This window comes from Macaca fascicularis, chromosome 12, assembly GCF_037993035.2.
Source record: "Macaca fascicularis isolate 582-1 chromosome 12, T2T-MFA8v1.1".
Lineage (NCBI taxonomy): Eukaryota > Metazoa > Chordata > Mammalia > Primates > Cercopithecidae > Macaca > Macaca fascicularis.
The window spans coordinates 84,187,604-84,215,434 of NC_088386.1; the positions used below are offsets into that span (position 1 = coordinate 84,187,604).

Consider the following 27,831-nt stretch of genomic DNA (forward strand, 5'->3'; position numbering starts at 1 on the left):
CTATTCTGTACAATCCATTCCAGTGAAAAATAAGAGAGAGAGAAACACTTTCTACTTCATTTTGTGAAACTAGTATTTCTCTGATACCAAAACCAGACTTAGTGCAAATAAATAAATAAACAAACAAATAGTAGAGATCTGAATTCCTCAGGAATAAAAATGTAAAAATTCCTAAGGAAATATAACCCAATAATGCATTGTATTAGTCAGAGTTCTCTAGAGGGATAGAGCTAATAGGATGTATATATTGAAAGTTTACTAAGGAGTATTAAATTCACACAGTCACAAGGTCCCACAATAGGCCATCTGCAAGCTGAGGAGCAAGGAAACCAGTCATAGTCCCGAAGCTGAAAAACTTGAAGTCCAATATTCAAGGGCAGGAAGATCCAGCACAGGAGAAAGATGTAGGCCGGGAGGTTAAGTCAGTCTAGACTTTTCACGTTTTTCTGCCTGCTTTATATTCTGGCTGCATTAGCAGCTGATTAGATGGTGCCCAGCCAGATTAAAGGTAGGTCTGCCTTTTCCAGCCCACTGACTCAAATGTTAATCTCCATTGGCAACACCCTCACAGACACACACAGGATCAATACTTTGCATCCTTTAATCCAATAAAGTTGATGCTGAATAATAACCATCACATGCATTAAAAGAATTATATGCAAAGATTAAGAGTAGTTTGTCCCAAGGATGCACATTTTGCTCAACATTCGAAAATCTAGTGATGTAATCAATCACATGATAAATCTAAAGAAGAAACATCATGTGATAATACTAATCAGTGCTTTAAAAATACTTTTAAAAAATGAACACACACTCATTGTTTAAAACTCTCAGAAAAATAGGAATAGAAAGAACTTCCACAATTTGATAAAGAGCATCTAAACAAAATGCAGATATTTTACTTTATGGAAAAAAAAAAAAAAGAATGCTTTCCTCCTTAGATATGGAACAAAGCAAAGCTTTTCACTCTCTTGGCTCATATGAAACACTACCATAGAAGCTGTAGCCATCGCAGCAAGACAAAAAAGCATGTAAGAAATTTGCAGATTGTAAAAAAAGAAATATTTGCTTATATGCAGATGACATGATTGTCTATGTAGAAAATTTTGAGTCTAAAACAATTTCTGGATTTAATAAATGAATTTAGCCAGGTGGCAGAATACATAATTAACATACATGGATCAATTGTATTGCTGTATACTAGTAGTGAACATGTGGATACAAAAATTTACAATTGCTAAAAGAAGTGGAATACATAGGTGTAAGTCTAAACTAAGAAGTGAAATTTGTATGCTGAAAATTCATATGCAACAAAATGCTGATGAAAGAAATGATAGACTGTATAAATAAATGGAGATACTATTTTCAGTTCTTCATACTGATGTGTAGATTTAACACAATTCCTGTCAAAATTATAGCAAGGTTTTGTAGATATAGACAAGATTACTCTAAACTTTATATGGAAAGGCAAAGGAGATAGAATCGCTAAAACAATTTCAAAAAAAGAGCAGTGAAGTGAAAGTAATTCATCTATCCTGTTTCAAGACATATTAGATACCTTTACTAATGAAGACTTTAGTTTTGGTGGAGGGATAGACAATAGGTCAATGGAGGAGCAAACGTGTAAATCAACACACAGAAATATGCCCAGCTAATGTTTGTCAGTGCTACAAAAGCAGTGCAATAGGGGAAAGAAGGTTTTGAGGGTTTTTTAATTTGTTTTTGTTTTTGTTTTTTTGTTGTTGTTGCTTTGTTTTTGTTTTTTGTTGTTGTTCAAAGAGTGCTGGTGCAATTGGACTTTCAAAGGCAAATAAAATGCACCTTGACCTAAACCTCACACTCTATCTAAAAATTAACTGAAAATTCATCATGGACTTAGATATAAAAAGTACAACTATAAAACATTTAGAAAAAAACACATGGGAAACCTTCAGAATATAGGGCTAGGAAAAGAGTTCTTAGAATTGACATCCATAGCATCCAAATGACATCCATTGACATCAAAATGGGGGAAAATGATACACTGAACTTTTGAAAACATTTTTCTGTGTGTACGTGCTTTGCTCCATGTCTTAGGAGGAAAGCATTCATTTTTTTTATCATAAAGTAAAATATCTGTATTTTGTTTAGATGTTCTTTATCAAATTGGGGATGAAAAGACTGGGAGAAAGTATTTGCAAACCACATATCAGACAAATAACTAGTAAAAAAACATTCAACACTCAACAGTATGAAAACAATCAAATTAGAACACGAACAAAAGACAACAAGATGCATTTCATTGAAGGGGATATACAGATGGCAAGTAAGCATTTGAAAAGATGTTAAACGTTGGTGTCCATTAGGGAAATGCAAAATAAAATCAAAATAAGGTATTACTACAGAACTTTCAGAAGGGCTACAATAAAAACACCAAATGCTGGTAAGAATGGGGAAAAAGTACATCACTCACACATAGCTGATGGAGATATAAAATGATATGGCCATTTAGGAAAAACAGTTTGGCAATTTTATAAGAAACTAAACATGCAACTGTCCTGTGAAATACTTGGACATTTATCCCAGAGAAATCAAAACTTAAAATGTTCACACAAAATCCTATACACAAATATTTATAGAAGCTTATTCATAATAGCCCAAAACTACAAGCCATCCAGAAAATGGGTGAAGAACATTACCTAGCAATTAAAAGGCATGAACTATTAGACACACAACAATGTGGATGACTCTCCAGAGATTAGGGAATGCAAAAAGTCTATCTCAAAAGCCTGTGTACTCTATGATTCCATTTCTATAATATTCTTAAAATAGCAAAATTATAGAAATAGAGAAAAATTAGTGTTTTCCAGAGGTTAAGGAAATGATGAGGGCAGGCTAGAAGAGGATGTGCTTATAAAACAGCAAGGTGAAGGATTCTTGTCGTAATCAAATTATTCTGTATTTTGACTATATTATTAATATCCTGGTTGTGAGTGGTACTATAGTTTTGCAATATATTATCATTAGAATAACCTGGACAAAGGATACACAAGATCTCTGTATTATTGCTTACAGCTGAATGTAAATCTAAATTATCTGAAAATAAAGTTTACTTTAAATATCTGAAAAATAAAGTGTGGCCTATTTGAACCAAACCTTTTATCTTATTTTAAGTAAATTGTAGGCCAAAAAGAATTAGTTTCTTTCCCAGAGTGACAAGCTAGATAGAAACAGAATTTGAACTTAGAGGAAGGCCTACCTTAGCATACTACAAAACTAGAATTCACTTTATTGGTATTATCATGTTATATTATTTACATTTGATATTTATGCAACTTCTACAGTCATCTGATTAAATTACAAAAATACAACTAGAACAGAGAATTTATTGTGATATGGCTGATTTTTATTATAAATGAAATATAATTGCTGTCAACTGTTTAACCATTGTTTTGATTTTCTTCATTTTTCACAATTTCATTTCTAAATGTTAATAAATATACCTTACTTGATGAATGCTACTTTTAATATAATTTAAAGAGTAGCCCAAATTATCAAATCAAATTATCACACACATGTTTTTTAAAGATGTGAAAGGAACTGTAAAATAAGGCAAAGTTTAAAACTTCATTTTTACATCTTAATTAATTCTCTGTAAAAAGGGTTCATTGTCAAAAGAATCATACATTATTAGTACTAAAAGGAATCATTGCATCCAGTCTTTTTACAAGATCTGTTTGGGGGAAGGTGTTTACTCATATTCTTATTATAGCTCTATTTCACATTTGTCTTGTATTAATAATTTTTGAATCACATTTATTAAAATAAAAAATGATTGTTTTTTATATTTCATTACATGATTGAGGGAGAGCTAATTTTCTTAGATTAGCCATCCAGCTTAATGTAATTAGTTTAAAATTAGAATCTGGAAGCTTATTGTTGCTGAGTATTTGCCTCCAATACTAGTTTTCATGTTTCCGTTTCATGAAATACTATAATTTACATATCAAGTCCCTGAGTTTAAAAACTCCAAAGAATTGGCTTATTATGACAGCAAGCAGGAGTGACCAGCTATACACTAGAAAACTAATTTTTCAGTTAATTGTCTGAGGTTCTTTTGTATGTGATTTTGAAGACAAACTTTCTTTTATTTGAACAGATTTATGCAATAAATGTGAAACTTTGTTACATGGATATAATGCGCAGTGATCAAGTCAAGGCATTTAGGGAGGACATCACCTGAGTACAATACATTTGTATTAACTATAGTCACCTTACTCTACTACCAAACATTGAATTTATTCCTTCTCTCTAACTGTATGTTTGTACCCATTAACCCACTTCTCTTCATCCTCCTTTTCCCACTTATTCTTCACAGGCTCTGTTATCCGTCTTTCTACTCTGTACCTCCATGTGATCAAATACTTTACTTTCACATGTAAATAAGAACATGCAATATTTGTCTTTTTCTGCCTTGTTTATTTCACTTAAGATAATGACCTCCAATTCCATCCATGTTGCTTCAAATGACATGATATCATTACTTTTATGGCCAAATAATGTTTCATTGTGCATGTATACAACACATTTTCTTCATCCATTTATCCACTGGCACACATTTAGATTGATGCCATGTGTTTGCTATTGTGAATAGTGCCGAAATAAACATCTGACTGCAGGAATCCCTTTGATATATTGATTTCTTTTCCTTTGGGTGGATACCCAATAGTGGAGCTGCTGGACCAAATGATAAATATATTTTCAGGGTTTTTTTTTTTTTTTTTTTTGGAAATCTTCATAGTGTTTTCCATAGTAGCTTTAGTAGTTTACATTTCCACCAACAGTACATAAAAGTTCCTTTTTCTCCACATCCTCGCCAACCTCTATTATCTTTTGTCTTTTTGATAATAGCCATTCTGACTGGGGTAAGATGATAACATTGTGGTTTTGACTTGCATTCCGTGATGATTATGATATTGAGCATGTTTTAATATACTTGTTGACTGAATGTGTGTCTTCCTGTGGGAAATGTCTATTCATGTACTTTCCTTTTTTTTTTTTTTTTTAAATGGGAACATTTTTTTTTTCCTAAGTTATTTGAGTTCCTTATATGATCTGGAAGTTAGTCCTCTGTCAGATGAATAATCTGAAAATATTTTCTCCAGTTCAAAAGTTGTTTCTTCATTGTGTTGATTGTTTATTTTTCTGTGCAGAAGCTTTTTAGTGTAATTAAGTATCATTTGTCTATTTTTGTTTGTGTTGCCAGTACTTTTGAGATCTTAGTCATAAATTCTCTGCCTAGTCCAATGTTCAGTAGTTTTCCTTAGATTTTCTTTTAATATTTTTACAGTTACAGATATTACGTTTAAGTTTTTAGGCCACTTTGAGTTGATTTTTGTATGTTGTGAGAGATAGGGGTCCAGTTTCATTCTCCATGTGGCTATTCAATTTTCCCAGAACCATTAATTGAAGAGGATGTTCTTTCTCTAGTGTAAGTTCTTTTTGGCTTTGTCAAAGCTCAGTTGACTGTAAATATGTGGTTTTATTTCTGAGTTCTTTATTCTATTCCATTAGTCTATACCAATAGGTATACTATTGGTATACCTGTTTTTATACCAATACCATACTGCTTTGGTTATTGTTACCTTGTAGTATATTTTGAAGTCCGGTAATGTGATGCCTCCAGCTTGTCTCTTTTTGCTCAGAATTGCTTTAAGCTTGCCGTTTCTTCATTTCTTATTCTGTGATGAATGATGTCAGTATTTTGATAGGCATTGCATTGAGTCTGCAGGTTGCTTTGGATGGTAGAGTCATTTAAATGATACTATTTCTTAGGATCCATGAACGTAGGATATTTTTCTATTTGTTTGTGTCAATTACTATTTCTTTTATCAGTGTTTTGTAGCTCTCCTTATAGAGAACTTTTACCTCCTTGGTTAAATTTATTCGTATATATTTATTCCTATATATATGTATATACGTATATGTGTTTATCTCTCTATATATATGCATGTGTATACATATTGCACTATTGTAACTGAGATTGCTGTCTCGATTTCCTTCTCAGCTACATCACTGGCGTACAGAAATGCTCCTGATTTTTGTACCTTAATTTTGTATCCTCCATCTTACTAAATTCATTTATCAAATCTAATAATTTTTTTATGGAGCAATTAGATTTTTCTAGATATAAGATCATATCAGCAAACTGGGATAATTTGACTTCCTCTTTTCCAACTTGGATGCCTTTTATTTCTTTCTTATGTTTGATTGACCTGGGTGGACTTCCAGTACTGTGTTGAATAGGCGTGACGAAGGTGGGCATTCTTGTCTTGTTCCAGTTCTTAGAGGAAAGGCTTTCAACATTTCCTCCTTCAGTATGACATTAGGTGTGGGTTTGTTATTTCATGGTATGTTTCTTCTATGCCTAGTTTGTTGAGAAATTTTTATCATGAAGGAATGTTGAACTTTATCAAATTCTTTTTCTGTGCCTATTGAGATGATTATTTTTTGTCCTTCATTCCATTAATTTCAGTTACCACCTTTATTGATTTGTATATGTTGAACCATCCATGCATCTCTGGTATAAATCCCACTCAGTCATGGTGTATTATATTTTTCTGTGCTGTTGAATTGAGTTAGCTAGCATTTTGTTGAAGATTTTGTTTCTATGTTCATCAGTAATATTGGCCAGTAGTTTTGTTTTTTTTATTGTTGTTGTATCCTTATCTGGTTTTGTTATAAAGGTGATCTTGGCCTTACAGAATGAGTTAAGAAGAACCCCGTTCTTCAGTATTTTGGAATAGTTTCAGGATTGGTATTAGTTCTTTGTATATTTGGTAGAATTTTGTTGTGAATCCATCTGGTCCTGAGCTTTTCTTTGTTGAGACAGTTTTTATTACTGATTCAATATTGCTACTCATATTGGCCTGTCCAGGTTTTCTATTTTCTCCTGATTCACTTTTGTTAGGTTGCATATTTCCAGGAACTTACGCATTTACTCTAGATTGTTCAGATTGTTCAGTTTGTCAGCATGTAGTTGTTTATAGTAGTCTTTGGTGATCTTTGTATTTATGTGGTCAGTTGTTAAATTTCCTTTTTCATTCTAATTTAGTTTATTTGGATCTTTTCTGTTCTTGGTTAGCCTACTTAATGATTTCTCAATTTTACTTATTTCAAAGAACCAATTTTTTGTTTCTTTGATCTTGTGTATTTTTTTTAGTCTCTATTTCATTTAGTTCTGCTCTGATCTTTTTAATTTATTTTATAATGTTAATTTTGGGTTGGTGTGTTCTGACTTTTCTAGTTCCTTAAGATGTATTGTTAAGTTGTTAACGTGTTATCTTTCTACAGGAATTTGTTGATACAGGATTTTATTGCTATAAACATTCCTCTTCGTACTGCTTTTACTGTATCTCAGAGGTTTTAGTTTGTTTCCATTTTCATTTGTTTCAGTAATTTTTTTTTTTATTTCCATCTTAATTTCTTTGTCAACCCAATGGTCATTCAGGAGCATGTTGTTTAATTTTCATGTATTTGTATGTTTTCAAAGTTCTTGTTAGTATTGATTTATTTTTATTCCGTTGTGGTCTGAGGGGATAGTAGAAATTATTATCATTTTTTTATTTGTTGAGGCTTGTTCTATGGCCTAATATATGGGCTATACTGGGAAATGTTCTATGTGCTAATGAAAAGAATCTTCTGCAGTTTTTGGATAGAATATTCTATAAATGTGTATTAGGTCAATTTGGTCCATAGTACAATTTAAATTTGGAGGGTTTCATTGTCTAGATGATCTATCTAGTACTGACAATGGGATTTTGGATTCCCCCACTATTATTGTATTGCAATCTATCTCTCTCTTTAGATCTAGAAATATTTACTTTATGGATCTTTGTGCTCCAATATTGAGTGCATATATATTTAGATTTTTTTAGAATTGTTATATCTCTCACTGGATGTATTCCTTTATCATTATATAATGACCTTTTCCATCTTTTTAGAACTGTTTTTGTCTTAAAGCCTATTTTATCTAAGTATAGCTATTTCTGCTTGCTTTTGGTTTTCATCTATGTAGAATATCTTTTTCTGTCTCTCTTTTTTTTTTTTTTTTTTTTTTTTTTTTTGAGACGGAGTCTCACGCTGTTGCCCAGGCTGGAGTGCAGTGGCGCGATCTCGGCTCACTGCAAGCTCCGCCTCCCGGGTTCCCGCCATTCTCCTGCCTCAGCCTCCTGAGTAGCTGGGACTACAGGCGCCCACCGCCGCGCCCGGCTAATTTTTTGTATTTTTAGTAGAGACGGGGTTTCACTGTGGTCTCGATCTCCTGACCTTGTGATCCGCCCGCCTCGGCCTCCCAAAGTGCTGGGATTACAGGCTTGAGCCACCGCGCCCGGCCTTCTTTTTCTGTCTCTTTACTTTTAGTCTATATGTGCCTATACTGGTAAGGTGAGTTTCTAGAAGGGAGCATATATTTGGATCATTTTAAACATCAATTCATTCATACTATGTATTTATGTAGAAAACTTAATCCATTTACAGTCAGTGTTATCATTGCTAGGTAAGGCTTTGTTCCTGTCATATTGTTAATTGTTTTCTGGTTGTTTTATATATAACTTTCTTCTGTTATTGTTCGTCTTTGTTGTTTTGGTAGATGTCTGTAGTGGTACACTTTGAGTCTTGTGTCTTTTTCCTTTGTGTTATTTCTTTAGCAATGAGTTTTATACTTTCATGTGTTTTCCTGATGGTAAATCTTGTCCATTTGTTTCCAGGTTTAAGACTTCCTTGAGCAATTCATATAAGACCAGTCTAGTTGTAACAAATTCCCTCAATATTTACTTGTCTGAGAAAGACTTTATTTCTTCTTCATTTAGAAAGGAGAATATTGCTGGATATCATGTTCCTTTTTTTTTTTTTTTCTTTTAGCACTTTGAATATTTTAGCCCATTCTCTTCTACTCTGTAATGTTTTTGCTGAGCAATTCACTGTTAAGCTGATATGATTTCCTTTATAGGTGACTAGACACTTTCCTCTTGCTGTTTTTAGAATTCTTTATCTTTGACTTTAGATAGTCTGAGTATAATGTGCCATGGTGACTTCCTTTTTGCTTTGTATCTGCTTGGCGATCATTGATCTTTCAGTAAGTGGATATTTATATCTCCTGCTAGACTTAAAGAGATTTCATCTAGGCTGGGTGTGGTGGCTCACAATTGTAATCTCAGCACTTTAGAAGGCCTAGGAAGGTGGATAACGAGGTCAGGAGTTTGAGACCAGTCTGGCCAATATGGTGAAACCCCATCTCTACTAAAAGTACAAAAATTAGCCAGGCATGGTTGCATGCACCTGTAATCTCAGCTACTTGGGAGGCTGAGGCAGAAGAATTCCTTGAACCCAGGAGACAGAGGTTGCAGTGAGCTACGATTGAACCACTGCACCCCATCCTGGGCAACAGAGCAAGACTCCATCTCAAAAAAAAAAAAAAAAAAAAAGAAAAGAAAAGAAAAAAAAAGAAAAAGAAAAGAAAGTTTTCATCTACTATTTCATGAAATGGGTTTTCTAATCCCTTTGTGCTTTCTTCACCCTTGGGGACCCTGATAATTTGAATTTTCAGTAACTTTAAGGTGTCACAAATGGCATGAAGGCTTTCCTCATTCTTTTCTATTATTTTTATCTTTATATTTGTCTGACTGAATTATTTCAAAAGATCTGTGGATTTGAGACTTTTTTTTCTTCCGCTTGATCTAGTCTATTGTCAAGTTATCATTGTGTTTCTCCTCAATGAGTTCTTAAGTTCTAGAATTTATCTTTCATTCTTCTAAAACATATCTATCGCTTTGGTGTTTTTCTCATTCATATACTGATTTGTTTTTCTGATTTCTTTTTATTGTTTTTCAGGTTTCTCTTGTATCTCACTGAGCTTCTTTCAAATCAGTATCTTCAATTCTTTATCTGGGATTTTGGGAGTTTCTTTTTTATTAAGATCTATTGGAGATCTTAATTTATTGGAGAATTATTATGTTTCTTTCAAGGTGTCATATTTCCTTGATTTTTATGTTTCCTGTGTCCTTATGTTTATATCTGCACATCTATATAAAAGTCACTTCTTCCTGTTTTTGAATTTACTTTTTGTGGGGAGGAAATTTTCCTGAAAATGAATCTATGGTGTTGGTTGAGTAGGGCACTTTGACTTTGATTTTGGTTGTATACAGCAATGTAATCTCTGAATGATTTATTTTGCTCATATATTACTCTATTCTCACATTGCTATAAAGGAATACCTGAGACTGTGTAATAGTCTGCTGGCATCTGCTTAGCTTTTGGGGAAGCCTCAGGAAATTTACAATCATGGCAGAACGTGAAGCATGAGCAGGCATGGCTTCCATGGCAGGAGCAGTAGCAGGAGGGTTGGCAGGGAAGATGCTACACATTTTTAAATGACCAGATCTCATGAGAACTCACTCACTATGGTGAGAACAGCACCATGAGGATGTTGCTAATTAGAAATCTACCACCACGTTGCAATCACCTACCACCAGGCCCCATCTCCCAACAATGGAGATTACAGTTTGACATGAGATTTAGTAGGGTCAGAGATCCAAACCATATCTTTCTGCATCTGGTCCCCCAAATCTCATATCCTTCTCACACTGCAAAATACAATCATACCTTTCCAACAGTCCCCAAAGTCTTAACTCGTTTCGGCATTAACCCAAAAGTCCAAAGTCCAAAATCTCATCTGAGACAAGGGAAGTCCCGTTCACTTATGAGCCTGCAAAATCAAAAGCAAGTTAATTAATTCCAACATACAATGGGAGTACAAGTACTTGGTAAACATTCCCATTCCAAAAGGGAGAAATTGGCCAAGGAAAGCAGATACAGGCCTCATGCAATCCCAAAATCCAGCAGGGCAGTCATTACATCTTAAAGCTCGAAAAGAATCTTCTTTGACTCCATGTCCCATATCCAGGGCCCACTGGTTTGAGAGGTGGGCTCCCAAAGTCTTGGGCAACTCTGCCCCTGTGGCTATGCGGGGTTCAGCCCTAATGGCTACTATCATGTGCTGGTGTTAAGTTCTTGTGACTTTTCAAGCACAGGGTGCAAACGCTCAGTGGATCCACCATTCTGGGGTCTGAAAGATGGTGGCCCTTTTCTCACAGCTCCACTAGGCAGTCCTCCAGTGGGGAGTCTGTGTGGGGTGTCTAATGAGGGCTCCAATCTTACAGCAAAGCTCACCTCTTACACTCTGTGCATCTACAAGCTTAACACCACGTGGAAACTGCCAAAGCTTATGACTTGCACCCTCTGAAGCAGTAGCTTATACTTTTTACCTGGGCGTCTTTGAGCCATAGTTGGAGCTGGAGTGGCTGGGAAGCAGGGAATAGTGTTGTGAGGCTGTGCAGGGCAGTGGGGCCTTGGCCCTGGCCCGTGAAACTGTTCTTCCCTCTTAGGAAGCCTGCAATAGGAGGTTATGCCACAGAGGTCTCTGAAATTACCTTAAGGCCTTTCGCCCATTATCTTGTCTGTTAGTGCTTGGCTCCTTTTCACTTGTGAAAATTTCTGCAGCTTGCTTGAATTCCTGCCCTGAAAATGGGCTCCTCTTTTCTACCACATGGCCAGTGATATGGTTTGGCTCTGTGTCCCCACCTAAATCTCATCTTGAATTGTACTCCCATAATTCCCACGGGACCCAATGGGAGATAATTTGAATCGTGGGGGCAGTTTCCACCATACTATTCTCATGGTAGTGAATAAGTCTCATGAGATCTGATGGTTTTATCAGGGGTTTCTGCTTTTGCATCTTTCTCATTTTCTCTTGCCACTGCCATGTAAGAAGTGCTTTTTGCCTCCTGCCATGATTCTGAGGCCTCCACAGCCATGGGGAACTGTAAGTCCAATTAAACCTCGTTTTCTTCCCAGTCCCAGGTATGTCTTTATCAGCAGCATGAAAACAGACTAATACAGTAAATTGGTACGAGTAGAGTGCGGTGTTGCTGAAAAGATATCCAAAAATGTGGAAGCGGCTTTGGAACTGGGTAACAGGCAGAGGTTGCAACAGTTTGGAGGGTGCAGAAGAAGACAGGGAAATTTGGGAAAGTTTAGAACTTCCTGGAGACTTGTTGAATGGCTTTGACCAAAAGCCTGAATGTGATATGGACAATAAGGTCCAGGTTGAGGTGGTCTCAGATGGAGATGAAGAACTTATTGGAAATTGAAGCAGAGGTGACTCTTGTTATGTTTTAGCAAAGAGAATGGCAGTATTTTGCTCCTGCATTCAAGATTTGCAGAAGTTTGAACTTGAGAGAGATAATTTAGGGTATCTGGTGGAAGAAATTTCTAAGCATCAAAGCATTCAAGAAGTAACCTGGGTGCTGTTAAAGGCATTCAGTTTTATAAGGGAAGCAGAGCATAAAAGTTCAGAAAATTTGCAACCTGACAATGTGATAGAAAAGAAAAACCCATTTTTTGAGGAGAAATTCAAGCTGCTACAGAAATTTGCATAGAGAATGAGCAGCCAAATGTTAATCCCCAAGACAATGGGGAAAATGTCTCCAGGGCATGTCAGAGGTGTTCACAGCAATCCCTCCCATCACAGGCCCTGAGGCCTAGGAGAAAATGGTTTCCTGGGCCTGGCCCAGGGTCCCTGTGCTGTGTGCACCCTAGGGAGTTGGTGCCCTGCATCCAAGTTACTTCAGCCGTGGCTAAAATGGTCCAGGGTAGAGCTCAGGCTATAGCTTCAGAGAGTGCAAGTCCCAAGCCTTGGCAGCTTCCATGTAGTGTTGAGCCTGCAAGTGCACAGAAGTCAATAATTGGGGTTTGAGAACCTCTACCTACATTTCAGAAGATGTATGGAAACACCTGAATGCCCAGGCAGAATTATGCCACAGGGGTGGGGCACTCATGGAGAACCTTTGCTAGGGCAGTGTGGAGGGGAAATGTGGGGTCAGAGCACCCATACAGAGTCCCCACTGGGGCACTGCCTAGGGGAGCTATGAGAAGAGGCCCACTTGCTTTTGATTTTACAGGCTTATAGGCAGAAGGGACTAGCCTTGTCTCAGAAGAGACTTTGAACTGTGGACTTTTGGGTTAATGCTTAAATGAATTAAGGCTTTGGGGGACTGTTGGAAAGGCATGATTGGTTTTGAAATGTGAGGACATGAGATTTGGAGAGGCCAGGGGTAGAATGATGTGGTTTGACTCTGTGTCTGCACCTAAATCTCATCTTGAATTGCAGCTCCCATAATTGCCACATGTTGTGGGAGGAACCTGGTGGAGATAATTTAAATCATCGGGGCAGTTTCCCACATACTGTTCTCATGGTAGTGAATAAGTCTCATGAGATCTGATAGTTTTATCAGGGGTTTTCACTTTTGCATCTTCCTCATTTTATCTGGCCACTGCCACATAAAAAGGGCCTTTTCCTTCCTGCCATGATTCTGGGTATGTCTTTATCAGCAGCATGAAAATGGACTAATATAGCCAGGCTGCAAATTTTCTAAACTTTTATGCTCTACTTTCCCTTTAAACATAAGTTCCAACTTTAGGTAATTTCTTTGCTTATGCATATGACTATAGCTTGTTAGAAGCAGCCAGGTCAAACCTTGAATGCTTTGTTGCTTAGAAATTTCTTCCTCCGGATACCCTAAATCATCATTCTCAAGTTGAAAGTTCCACCTAGGACAGGGGCACAATGCAGCTAAGTCATTTGCTAAGCTGTAACAAAAGTGACCTTTCCTCCAGTTCCCCATAAGTTCCTCACTTATATCTGAGACCTTCTCAGGTTGGACTTCACTGTCTACATCACTATTGGCATTTTGGTCACAACCATTTAACTAGTCTCTAGAAAATTCCAAACTTTCCCTCATTTTCCCATCTTCTGAGCCCTTTAAAGTCTTCCAACCTCTGCCTGTTACCTAGTTCCAAAGTGACTTCCACATGTTCAGGTAGTTTTATAGAAATGCCCCAGTCTTCAGTACCAGTTTTCTGTATTAGTATGTTCTCACATTGCTATAAAGATATACCTAAGATGGGGTAATTTATAAAGAGAGAAGTTTAATTGGTTCACAATTCTACAGGCTGTACAGGAAGCATGATGCTGGCCTCTACACAGCTTTTGTTGATGCCTCAAGACACTTACCATCGTGACAGAAGGCAAAGCAGGTGCAGGCATGGCTTACATGGCAGGAGCAGGATGGAAGGTAATGAGGAGGTGCTGCATACTTTTAAGTGACCAGATCTCATGAGAACCTACTCACTATTATGAGAACAGCACCAAACAGATGGTGCTAAACCATTTATGAGAAATTCACCCCCATGATCAAATCACCTCCCACCAGGTCCCACCTCTAATACTGGAGATTACAATTTGATATGAGATTTCATGGAGACAGAGGTCCAAACCATATCAGCTATAAACAGCAGTAGTGAGAGCTGCCATTTCCTTGGAGGGTTAGTGTGCAGATATTAGGGGAGGTTGTGGTGAATTTGTCCTGGGGACTGGAATGTTAAGCATATCACTGTTTAAGCCCCAGTTGTGGCAACAGTAGGCAGATCATACCTATCTTTATTCTCTCTAGGCTGATATATACAGGCAGTGGTATTATGGTTACCAGTGGACCAATTCTTGGGCCTCTAGTTGGCTTGCTTGGATGCCAGTCATGGCCACAGTGGACTGAGCAGGTGGACAAGTTCTTGGTCCCCTAAGCAGGCACTGTGATATGGGTTATGGTAGTATCAGTGACAGGAAAATTATCTGCGTCCCAGGTACTGTATGTTGATGTTGACAGTGGCTATGATGGGCTGGGTGAGCCAGTCTTCAGGCCCTTAGGTGTGAGTTAAGGTAGTAGCATTCAGGAGTTTAGAGTTTAGGACCAACCTCATGCCTCTGGGAGGTGCACTCAAGTGCCCAATGTCATGGATTGTGTTGGGTAATCCACACAATTGTGTTGGTAATCCCAGGACCCTGGGCTAAGTCCTGGAGTCTGTGCTGGGCAAGCTTGTGCTCAGATCCCCCAGTGGTGACAGTAGTCGCTAGCTGTAGTGGGCAGGGGCAGGGCAATTCTCAGGTCCCTGGCAGAATGCATGAGTGAGGGGCAGTAGTAGCCACGCTGAAGCCCCAGCATTGCAGACGTTGGCATTGGCCTTGGTAGCCACATCTTGGGCTGGGGTGTGGGGAATGTGCATCCTTCTTATGGCCCAGTCCTGTTGCACTTGCCTTCAGCCCTGGCAGTGGTAGTCCTTGCCTAGGTTGTACCTCAGCCCCAGCTACAGGAGCCCCTACTCAGCTTGTGACTAAGTTTCAGTGGCAACTTGCACCCCACTCACATCCCATTCTCAGTCTCCGTGGCACTTGTGTGCTATCCGGCCGCTACAGCCAATGCCTTGTTTGTTTCTCAGCCTCACCCATGGGAGCTTATTCCCAGGTCATGTCCTAGTCCCAGCAGCAACAGCCCAAGTTTCCCTAATGCCTCAGCCTCAGCACTTCTGGGCCCCAGGACAGTGTGCAATCTGCTCAAGGCTAGGATTCAAACTGGCATCTTGCTGTAGCTGCTTAGGTCTCAGAAATGTTGTGGGACCTAGTGCAAGCTCCCTCATGGGAGCAGTTCTATCACATGGTCTACCAACAGCTCCATATTTTAGTTTCAGGAGTTGGGAGGGTTGAGGGGCTGTCCCTTTGTCAGGATTGCATGATTCCATGATGGGGATGAGGGCTGCTGGAAGTCTCTCACTCACTCTTTTCCCATGTATGGAAAGTTACTCCTGGCTCCCAGCTGATCTCAACCAAACAGACTGCCTGTCTTCTTCTTTCTTCCTTGCTTTTGGTGTTTCTTGTCACTTTTCTGTTGAATTTCAGTGTTTGCTCTTGGATTATATATTCAAAATGTGATTAAAGTGCCAAGATTTATTTATGAAATGACATTAGTTTCTTAAAAAATGAAACAGAAAATCTAGCAGTTTTATTTGGCAAAAAGGCAAATCTACAATTATAGTTGTACATTTTAATGCTTTTCTCAGCAATTGACAGAACAAGTAGAAAAAAAGTCAATAAAGGTACTCCCCCCCAAAAAAACCCCAATATCACCCACCACTTTAATAGATATGAATAGAATCCTATCCCAAGCAACAGAGTGTACTTCCCTCTTGAATGCACATGGAATGTTTACAGAGGTACACTGTATGCTGGGTCATATTAGGGGACTCAATAAGTTTCAAAATGGAAAATATCACAGCATATATTGTCTAACTACAAATATATGGAACTAAATATTTGGCCTACATATTTAAAGTTAAATATTTTGTACAAATATTTACAATTAAAATACCCTTTATGTAACTCTAGCTAAAAGAAAAGTTACAGGGGAATTAAATTATTCCTTAATTGTAAAATACAATTTATCAAAACTTTTAAAAGATAAAGCTGCTGAGAGGCAAATTCATAGCTTTCAATCTTTATATAAGAAAATATAAAAAAGTTAAAATTAATCGTTTTAGTCCTAACATTATAAAGTTAAATGAAAACAAGAAAAACAAACCAAAATTAAAGTAGAAGGTTATGAAATGCTAGAATGGAATCAATGACATTGAAATTGGACAAACAAAGAAAATTAACAAGGCCAAATATTCGTTCTTCATTAAGAATGAAATTAATAATCGCTAAAAAGTCATCAGGGACGAAAGTGACAGAAAACACAAATTGCCAATACTAGAAATAGTGGCTGCAGATCCTATATTCTTTATAAGGATACAAAGATAAATATTATATAACTATTATTCCAGTAAATTTGGTAAATAATATAAAATTGATGACTATCTTGAAACTCAATTTACCAGATTGAAAAATCTGAATATATAAAATTATATATAAATATTTAATATAAATATATTTAATTTATAAATGTAAACTTATATTTATATTTTTTAAAAAGATTTGGAACTAAATATTTGGCCCACATATTTGGAATTAAATATTTGGTCCAAATATTTGACAAAACTTTTTGACAAGTGAATTACCAAGCCCAGATAGTTTCACTATTAAAATTTGTAAAACATTTCTTTTTAAAATACCAATTATACATAAACCTTTTCAGAATTAAGAGAATAAAGTAACACTTCTAATCATTTTATGAAGCCAGTGTTTCCCTGATTGAAAAACATAACAAAGACCTTACAAAAAATGAAAATTATATTCCAGTGTTTCTTATGATATAGACTTAACACTCTTTTACATAATAATTCCAAATCAAGTCCAGCAATATATAAAATATAAAAGAGATAATACATTATTACCCGATGGGGTTTATCCCAGGAATTCAAGTTTGGTTTAACATAAAAAAAATCAATCAACATAATACAACATCTTAGCAGAATAATAACACCGTAATTTCAGCAAATACAGAAAAGCCAATAGACAAAATTCAACGCATTGCTGCTAAATTTATAACACGCTAGGAATAGAAGAGACTTTTTTTTTTCTGATAAAAACTTTAAAAGTCCTACAGGTAACATCATAATTAACGGTGAATTATTGAATGCTTTCCTTCTAAGACTGGGAGCAATGTAAGGATGTCCATTTTTACTACCTATTTAACGTGGTATTAGGTGTCTTAGCTAGTGAATAGATGGGGAGGAAGGGCACAAAGATAGGAAAGAAATAGGAAAAAATTGTCTTTTTTCGCAGATATAGTATCAACTTTTTTACATAAAAATTGCTGAGAATCTACAACCACTAGATTTATGAAACAAATTTAGCAAAAACAAAGCTTACAAGTCATGTACAAAATTAAATTATGCCTGTCTACTAGCAAAAAGAAAGAAAGAAAAATTTATTTACTCTAGCATCAGGAAACATGAAATAATGAGAATTTTAAAAATATGCAAGGCCTCCATACTGAAATCTTCAAAGTATTGATGTAAGTAAAAAAGACCTAAAGTAATGGAAGAAAGATATCATATTTATGGATTGGAAGGCTCAGTTTAATTGTGGTCAATTCTACCAAATTTATCGATCCATGGTTTCAATACAATTCTGATTAAAATCACAATGGGATTGTTAGTAAAAATTGCAAAGTTACTTCTAATAAGGTATGTAAATGACCTAGAGTGAAAACAAATTAATTTTGAGAGAGAAACCCAAAATCTGGGGAAGCATACCTGGTGTCAGAACTTACCTTTAACTCTTATCAAGTCAGGGTGGTATTAATGTAATAATAAGTAATAAATGAACTATTGTAGAGTTTAAAAATATCCATACATACATGGTTAATTTTTTTTCCACAAATGTGACAAAAAAATTCAATGGAAAAAAGAAAGTCTTTTTGACAATTGTTGTTGAAATAACTAGCTAAATATATGGAAAAAATTATGAAAATTATCTTCTACTTATGGTACATAAAACTATTTGAGATGGATCATAGACATAAAAGTAGAAGCTTTTGTAATCTTATATGTAACTTTCATTAAAACATAGAATGTCATTATGAACTTTGGATGAATAGTGATTTCCTAGAAATGACCCCAAAAGCACTACACATGAACAAAAAAAGAATACAATGGACTTTATCAAAAATAAAACATTGTCTGTTAATGTATAAACACTATCAGCAAACTGAAAAAGCAAGCGGCTATTTTCCCAATACATGTATCTGAAAAAGGATCTGTATCCAGACTATATAAAAAACTCCTAAAGTCACTAATAAAAAGACAAAACACCTAATAAAAGTGGGCAGTAGACTTCTACAGGAAGTTAGTTTATTAAAGAGAACATAAAAAAGGCAACGAACACATGAAACTGGGCTAATATTATTATTCAACAGGGAAATATAAATTTAAAACACATTAATATAGCATCACTCGTCCAGTATATTGTCTCAAATGAAAAAGACTGTCAATATCTGTTGTTTCTGAGAATGTGACATAACGAAAAGTCTCTTACTGCTGGTGGAAATTCAAAATGATATTACTTTGGAAAACAGTTGCACAGTTTCTTATAATGTTAAAGGTAGACCTCCTATGATTTAACAATTACCTTCTAGGTATTTACCAAGAGACAAGAAAACATATGTCTACAAAAAGATCTTAGAAGAATGTTTGTGGTAGTTTTCATGTCTAATAACTAAGAACTGACAAAACCATGAATGTCCATCAGTAGTACAATGGATAAATCACTTGTGGTATATCAGCAGCAAATGCTAATCAGCAACAAAACCAGTATGTTATTGATATGTACAACACGTATGAAACTCAACAACTTTAAGTTCACAGAAGAATACAGACACAAAAGAATACATATTATATAGTCTATTTTTATAGATATCAAGGACAGGCAAAACTGATTTATAATGATAAAAATTGGAGAATGGTCACCCATAATAGATGGGATTTGACTGAAAGTAGGCATAAGAGACATTCTGGCAGGCTAGAAATATTATTTATTTTTAATAAGTTGGGGATTATGTATCTTATACGATTTATAAATGTATTATGATCTGTGCATTTCATTGTATATAAATTTTACCCCCCACCCCCAAAAGTGTGAAGGTTGGAGAGTCAGAAATCTGGATTTAAATTTCATTTTCTCCACTCACTAGCTTTAGGCAAGTTATACAACTTTACAAAATTGCAGTTTCATCATATGTATTGTGGGGTAATTATAATCCTTACTTCAGAGCCATAATGAGAATCAAGTAAAATAATATATGCAGAATATTTACTAGACAGCTAAGTGCCTAATAAAGATGTTATTGTAAAACGAGAACATGTTTTTTTAAAGTTACTAATATAAATAAATAATATGAGGCCAAATATCATTAATGAAGAATCAACAATGTTACTATTTAAATGATTCTTTATAATGTACAAATTGATTATTTGAAGATAACATAATGTCTCGTTAAAAGAATACATCGACACTTTGGGAGGCCAAGGCGGGTGGATCACCTGTGGGCAGGAGTTCGAGACCAGCCTGGCCAACATAGTGAAACCCCGTCTCTACTAAAAATACAAAAATTAGTTGGGTGTGGTGGCGCATCCCAGCAACTCAGGAGGCTGAGGCAGGAGAATTTCTTGAACCCAGAGGGTGGAAGTTGCAGTTTGAGCCGAGATCGCGCCACTCTAGCCTGGGTGGCTGAGTGAGACACCATCTCAAAAAAAAAAAAAAAAAAAAAAAAGAAAACAAGAAGGATACATCAAAATCATAATTTAGAAGGGAAACAACCTATAATTAAAAATCTACTCATCTGACAAAGGTCTAATATCTAGAATTTACAAGGAACTTAAACATATTTATAAGAAAAAAACAACCTCATCACAAAGTGGGCAAAGGATATGAAGAGACACTTCTCAAAAGAAGACATTTATGCGACCAACAAGCATATGAAAAGAAAACTCAACATCACTGATCATCAGAAAAATGCAAATCAAAACCACAATGAGATACCATCTCACACCAGTCAAAATGGTGATTATTAAAAAGTCAGGAAACAATAGATGCTGGCAAGCCTGTGGAGAAATAGAAACACTTTTACACTGTTGGTGGGAATGTAAATTAGTTCAATCATTGTGGAAGACAGGGTGGCAATTCCTCAAGGATCTAGAACTAGAACTACCATTTGACCCAGAAATCTCATTACTGGGTATACACCCAAAGGAATACAAATCATTCTACTATAAAGACAAATGCACACGTATGTTTATTGCAGCACTATTTCCAATAGCAAAGACTTGGAACCAACCCAAATGCCCATTAATGATAGATTGGATTAAGCAAAGGTGGTACATATATCCCATATCCCATGAAATACTATGCAGCCATAAAAAGGAATGAGATCATGTCCTTTGCAGGGACATGGATGAAACTGGAAGCTGCCATCCTCAGCAAACTAACACAGGAACAGAAAACCAAACACCACATGTTCTCACTCAGAAGTGGGAGTTGAACAATGAGAACACATGGACACAGAGAGTGGAACAACACACACCAGGGCCCATTAGGGGGTGGGAGGTGAGGGGAGGGAACTTGGAGGATGGGTCAATAGGTGCAGCAAACCACCATGGCACACGTATACCTATGTAACTAACCTGAACATTCTGCACATGTATCCCATGTTTTTTTAGAAGAAATTTTTAAAAAGAAGAAAAAAGTCTTTGTATCGTAAAATAAATAGAAACTTATTACCCAAAGATTTGAAATTAGAAACAGAAAACAAATTATTCATAATCCCACAATCTATCAAAACCACTTCTACCACTTTTTAATGTTACAAATAATCTTAATATCTAACACAACCAGTTAGTTTAAGTCATTGAACATGCATACATTGGTATCTGTCATTTTCATTTATTTAGTAGTTTTTATTATAGCTCATTGTCATTTACTTTCCTGTCTTTTTTCTTTTCTTTCATAAAACAGTATTCCTTTAAAATATTATGTACATATTTTGCACTTTTTAGTTAACTAGGTTAAATTCTGTATTTTTTGTCTAAAGCCCTCCTTAAATAATGAACTATAAAAATTCCATTAAATGATAGAAGCTGATTAACAAAGCATGTTTTCATTTTATGTTGATCACAGCAGATAATAAATTATTAGGATTTGTAGTAAAGTTAAAGCATAGCATTTTCAATATATATTACTAGCAGTCTTCTTGTTGTCTGGCGGTCTTATGGCATAATTGTGACAACATTAAATCTGACTCATGCCTTTACCAAAACTCTTTATAATGTTGATTAAGTAAATAAATCTCTATTTAATATAAGTCTTTACTATGTGCAAGACATTATAAATTCAGTGGAGATATGAATGGAGAAGAAATGAGCTGGTGGACATAAGATATATTTGTGGCAGTTTCTAATCAATAGATCTGAGATTGTTAGTTGTTTACAAGCCCAAATTCAGATGATATATATATTTTTTGATCACTGGCATTGTGTTTTACCAAAATACAAACTGTTTACCATCACTTAAAATTGGGAGCTCTCATATAAAACTTCAGACTTCTGACCTTATCTTGTATACATAAGATCTGACAGTTTCAGATTGGAATTGCTCACTTCCACCAGGCAACAATTAACTGGGACCGAGTAGCAGGTGTGCCATTTAGAGGGCATACCTCAAGTTTTCCAGAGACACCACCTGGCAGCCTCATTCAGTTACCTGCTTAGGGTTTAACAAACCCGCCTCACAAGGAAAAGGAAATAAGTAGCTAAGCAAGAAGAAAAACGGCATTTGGCACTCTGCTTTCATTTAATAGGCACTAAATAGTTGAGAAAGGGAGAAAAACTAGTAGGAAAAAATAATACAATAAAAGAGATGAGAATTTTGACAGAAAGAACTCTTGCTTCCAACTTTCTTACTTCAACAGCTGTTCAGTAATGCCCACCCCAAGTCTTCTTGTTTTTTCAGTGCTGTGCCTGGGTAGGCATTGAGTTATTATGTTAGCATACTACCTTGCTCATTTACTACATCTCTACTACAAACTGTTGCCCTTTTGAAGTACCTCTTGTGAATGTCTTACAGTAAGTGCTTATATGAATGTTGTTTTCTCAATTCAAAAAAAGTTTGACATATTATTAAAATGCAAATCATTGTTTGATTTTTACACAGGCTGAAGAGATCACTTTAACAATTGGCCAAGCATTTGACCTGGCATACAGGAAATTTCTAGAATCAGGAGGAAAAGATGTTGAAACAAGAAAACAGATCGCAGGGTTACAAAAAAGAGTGAGTAAACTAAGCTTGTTGTTTTACATTTGTGTGATGTAAGTACAGGGAAACTTGCATATCATCAAACAAATTTAGAAGACCTGCCATTAAATTTCCCCCACACTGACTGATTGGAACTGCTTTCACTATGTTCCCATAATTTTTCATTCCTGATCCCCTGCACAGCTTTTTTTTTTTTTTTTTTTTTTTTTTTAACTATTTTATATTGAATTCCCACAAGAACTTAGTGTTCTCATGTGACTTTGCTTCACTTCCTGATGCTTCTCATGGGGATCAGAGCAGCAGAAGCAGCAGATGCTGGGTAAGTGGTTTTCCATGCAGATCAGATTCCTTGGTAATTAAATTATGCCTTTCTCCACTCTTCAAAATCATCATAAGCAAGTTTCACTGTCTTGTGGTTATATTCCAAGATTATGGTTATAGTTTGCACAGTCCAACAAGAAAACACAATGTTGAGATATTAGGAACATAAAATTTGCACACACATACAAATATATTATAAATTTAAGTCTTTCAATGATCTGAAATCCTCCAACTTTCCCAAACTTTATCAAACAGTTTTCTCCCCATGCACAACAAAGTACATTAAGGTTTTGCATAATATAAATTCCTACTCATAACTGTAGCCAGTATATTCCAAGAAAAAAGAACAGAAAGTTATTCAATAATCATTTTCTTTTTAGATCCAAGACTTAGAAACAGAAAATATGGAACTTAAAAATAAAGTACAAGATTTGGAAAACCAACTAAGAATAACTCAAGTATCAACATCTCCAGTGAGTATATTGAACATGTATATGTTTTCCTTAGAAACAAGATTTTGTGGTGATAAAACAACTCTGTATCACTAGTTCTGCAATATTTCACATAATACTTTGGGATCAGTAATTTCAAAGTAAACATGCATAGAGATGAAGGCTGCTAAGCAGTTTAATTTAAAACTTAAAATTACCTAGTTAGTTCAAATCAGAGTTGTTTTCTATGTTGCTGTTTTCCTGTGGGTTTTCTAACATAATTCAACCCTCGACTTAGTCTTAAGTTTTATTAAATAATATAATTATTCTCTTTGTGGCATATTCTTCTTTCATTTCTATTAATTACTATTTGCTGAGTTAGACTTAATGACCTATGCCAGTCTCCCCTTGAAGTGCTCAACTTCATTATAGGAATTCAGCTGTGAGCAAGACTGAACCTGGTTTCTTATATTACATGGTAAGGGTTCTCACTGGGAGTGAGGCAATTGTATTTCAAACATTAAAATGAGTGGTATTCTCTGCAGACAAAACTCAAGTCCTTGTAGTTAAAATATTTATGTCTGATTCGTCACAGTTTTGAAATCCTTTTCCCAATACCATGTATGATATCATTATTACGTGGTTTTGGCAAAGGGAATTTATTGGAGGGAGGTGGAATTTAAAACAATATTTTTTCTAGGCAAAATATATTCAGGAGAAGATGATTTTTGGTTTGAATCATCTGTACTACTGATATTCTCTATTAAAGTGTATTTATTATTCTTCATTTAAAAAATTTAATATCTAAGCCAAGCACAGTGGCTTATATCTGTAATCCCAACATTTTGGGAGGTCACGGCAGGCAGATCGTTTGAGCCCAGGGGTTCAAGACGAGTCTGGCAACATGGTGAAACCTTGTCTCTACAGAAAATACAAAAAAGTATCCAGGCATGTTGGCACACCCCTGTAGTCTCAGCCACTGGGGAGGCTGAGGTGAGAGGATGGCCTGAGCCCAGAGGTCATGGCTGCAGTGATCTATGATAGCACCACTCCACTCCATCCTGGGTGACAGAGAAAGACCCTGTTTCAAAAAAAAACATCATATCTAACTTATAACATAAACATGAACTGAAAAAAGAAATTTGTTGCAAAATTTTTTATGGAAGCTTATTGTGCTTCAATGAAAATGTTCATTTTTTAATATCTAATACTAGAATCGTTCACAAGGTCATCACTATGAATAAGAATGTTTCTATAGAAGTTTCATGTTGGGTTTCAAACTTGGCACACTCTGGAAATGGGTCAAAAAATGGTCTTTCTTGTAAACTCACATTTTTCCACCTCCCATATGAAAGAGTGAGCATTTCCATTGCTTGGCTTGTGGGTTTTGTGTTTTGTGCCAGTAGGGCTGCTATGGCCTTGATGAGAGAGGTTGAGACTGAGGTACTGACATATATGTGCTGGAGCATCCTCTTCAGGTTCTGGTTTTACTCTGATATTCCTTCTTATTTTTTCTTGTCACTGTTTGCTGCTCACCAGGATTATGATTTTTTCTCGCCTCTCTAACTGCAAGGGACAGAACATCAGCTCAAATTTGTTATTCAACCTTCCATCCCAAGATGGAAGACACATCCTCTTGGGTCTTGTTGAAATTCATATGATAAGCCATGTTGTGAAATATACTAGGAGAATAAAAAGAAATATCCTTCATTTGTATGAAGGGGAAGTAACTTTTTCAAGGAGTTTTGATAACGTAGTTGTTTCTGGAATTCATCACATATGAAGAGTAGCGTTGCTTTCATTTTTGTGTTGACAAAGGAGTAAAGTAAGCTCCATCAGCTTTTTGGATGCAAACCCAAAACCGGTCATTGTATATCCTCTTTATCTGAGGAAGAACATTTGAGAAGAGCAAAGAGGTTTCAAACATATTAATCAAACTGCATCCTACTTTTTTTATCTTCCCAAAGCAGACACTGCTCTGAGAAGAAGGTGGGTCAGGATTTGGATTATGAATGTGCATTGGTGATCTCATAGGGTTACTGAGTCAGCTTCAGAAGTGACAAAGGACAGGAGGAATGACAAGATGACCCTTGCTTCAGTGTCTTTGACCATTTAGCTGAAATAGCTATTTCAAGTGAAAAGCATGCAAGTTGGTATATGAAGGAAACATAACCTATTCATAAGCATAATTCATTTATTTAGCAATTCTCACTAGTAGAGCCAGTTATATATAAAGAGTAAAAATATTGAAAAAGCCATGTTTTAAAATGAATTAGCCCTCCCAAGGTTACATCATGTAATAATTATTTTAGGCATTGTGTTCATCTTGGCCTGGATTTATCTAAATAAAATGCTTCAGAAACTACAACTAAGATGTTGAATTTAAAAAGAAATAACTGTCTTTAAATCACTGTCTTACACTTAGTTCATATATGTAGAAAATTTGTTGTATCCTTGATCATTGTGGAAATGACAAATTATAACTTTGCAATCTACTTATAGTCTTTTGTCATGTAATGTCATTGTCTACACTTTTTCTTTAACTTTATATTTGTCACATGACTTTTTAGCTCCTAAAATCTTATCATATGATTTTTTAAATTGTTGATATGCTGGAAGATGTATGTCTTCATTAAGATAGAATCTGGAGGACATTATACTAAGTGAAATAAGCCGTGCACAGAAAGACAAATATCACATGATATCACTCATATGTGGAATCTAAAAAAGTCAAACTCATAGAAGCAGAAAGTAGAATAATGGTTACTAGGGGCTGGGGTAGAGTTGTATAGAAAGGGTCTAGAAGATGATCAAAGGATGCAAAATTTTAATTAGGAGAAGTAAGTTCAAGAGATCTCTTGTACAACATGGTGATTATAATTAATAACAAGGTATTATACACTTGAAAATTGCCAAAGTAGTTTTAATTGTTCTCACAACAAATATGTGAAAATAGAATTTGTTTGATTTTTAAAAGAAAGTGAACTCAAGAGCATTTTAAAATTGCTAAAATTTAAATGTAAAATTAAATGTTAAAATTTAAAATGTAAATTAATGAGATACCTAACCAATTCAAATGGTTTAAAAAACATTGTTACAGCATTTGCTAATGTGCTTCTTATTAAAAAACATTTTTGCCTTTCATTTCCGATTTTAGTAATGTGGCTATGAAATAAACTTGTAGAACACTAAGTACAGCTTATTTATTTCATATCTACTCAAATGAGGTCCCAAATTCATATCTACTCAAATGAGGTGCCAAAAAAATAAAATAAAATTAGTTACCTGCAGTTATTTTTGAAGATTTATTAATGATTCAGATTATTGAATTTGAAAAACAGACAATGCAAATGGCAAATAATAAAATGTAAATTTATAATATCTTATTTAATAGCTTACCATGTGCCTGCAATAAAGAAATTTCTGTTAAGTTAGAAATGTTTTACATCTGTTCTTTCTTATGAAATTTGAACATCAGTTTTACAGGACACACAGCAGGAACACAAAGTACCTCATAGAGTGCCCCCACGGCTAGCAAAGTAAATGCTTAATGAGTTTATAACCCTGGAAATAAGACTCTGTGGGTTTTATGTGTTTGTTTTGAGCTCAGAGGACTGAGGATTAGAGTGCTCCAAAATGACTAAAGTTCTCATCAGTTTGTTCAAAGGATTAGAGGCAGTGATCGATACATTATTAAAGAAGCATTGAAGTGAATTATGAATCCCGTTATGCATATTGAATTACAACATAGGTGGGTATGGTGTATGCAATTAATTTGGAACCTGATGAGTTTTTAGTGATGAGAGGAACCCCTCGCACAGAAATATCTTCACAACTGACCAGCCCAAGACAGATCTTGATCCTACTGGAAGCCAAATTTTTCAAGTCACAGAAAGGTGACACTTTTATCAAAAAACTCTAATTCAGGTTTAGTTCTTTATAAATTATTTAATGCTATAATTTGGTTCATAAAAATATACCTTTAAGCACAATAATGTTCTGAAATATCTGGATATGCTGGCCTAACACAGTATAGTTCACACTAAGCAATTGCTAGTCAAATAAAATACATCTTTAATCATAGCTTTAATATAGTCTCTTTGGGGAAAGGGAAAGAAAAAAGTAGGAATGGAATTTTGGGAGTTGTGGAATTAAAAGTAATGTGAAAATAACAATAATGTAAATTAATATTATAGATGTTATTTTCTTATCAGTTTGTGATGAAGTAGAAGATAAAGTCAGATATGGCAAGCAACGGAAACATTCTTGATAAAATTTGATTAGGCCGGGCATGGTGGCTCACGCCTGTAATCGCAGCACTTAGGGAGGCAGAGGTGGGCTGATAGCTTGAGTCCAGGAGTTGGAGACCAGCCTAGGCAATATGGCAAAACCCTGTTTCTACCA

At 35.4% G+C, this 27,831-nt stretch overlaps 1 protein-coding gene across 21 annotated transcripts in view; it reads left to right on the top strand.

Moving 5' to 3' along the window:
* Positions 1-27,831, top strand: part of GULP1 (GULP PTB domain containing engulfment adaptor 1) — a 306,186-nt gene that overhangs the window by 256,356 nt on the left and 21,999 nt on the right. For 19 of the 21 annotated variants that reach the window (XR_010579987.1, XR_012420970.1, XM_065525750.1 and 16 more), the window contains 2 exons: positions 22,574-22,690; positions 23,377-23,469. Coding sequence is in view for 19 of the 21 variants with exons in the window: in XM_065525750.1 (XP_065381822.1) it covers positions 22,574-22,690; positions 23,377-23,469 (210 nt within the window). In the remaining 2 variants the exon portion in view is untranslated. Of the gene's footprint in view, positions 1-14,049; positions 14,172-22,573; positions 22,691-22,970; positions 23,470-27,831 lie in introns of those variants that run through there. The other 2 variants (XM_074008619.1, XM_074008620.1) reach the window with 2 other exon arrangements.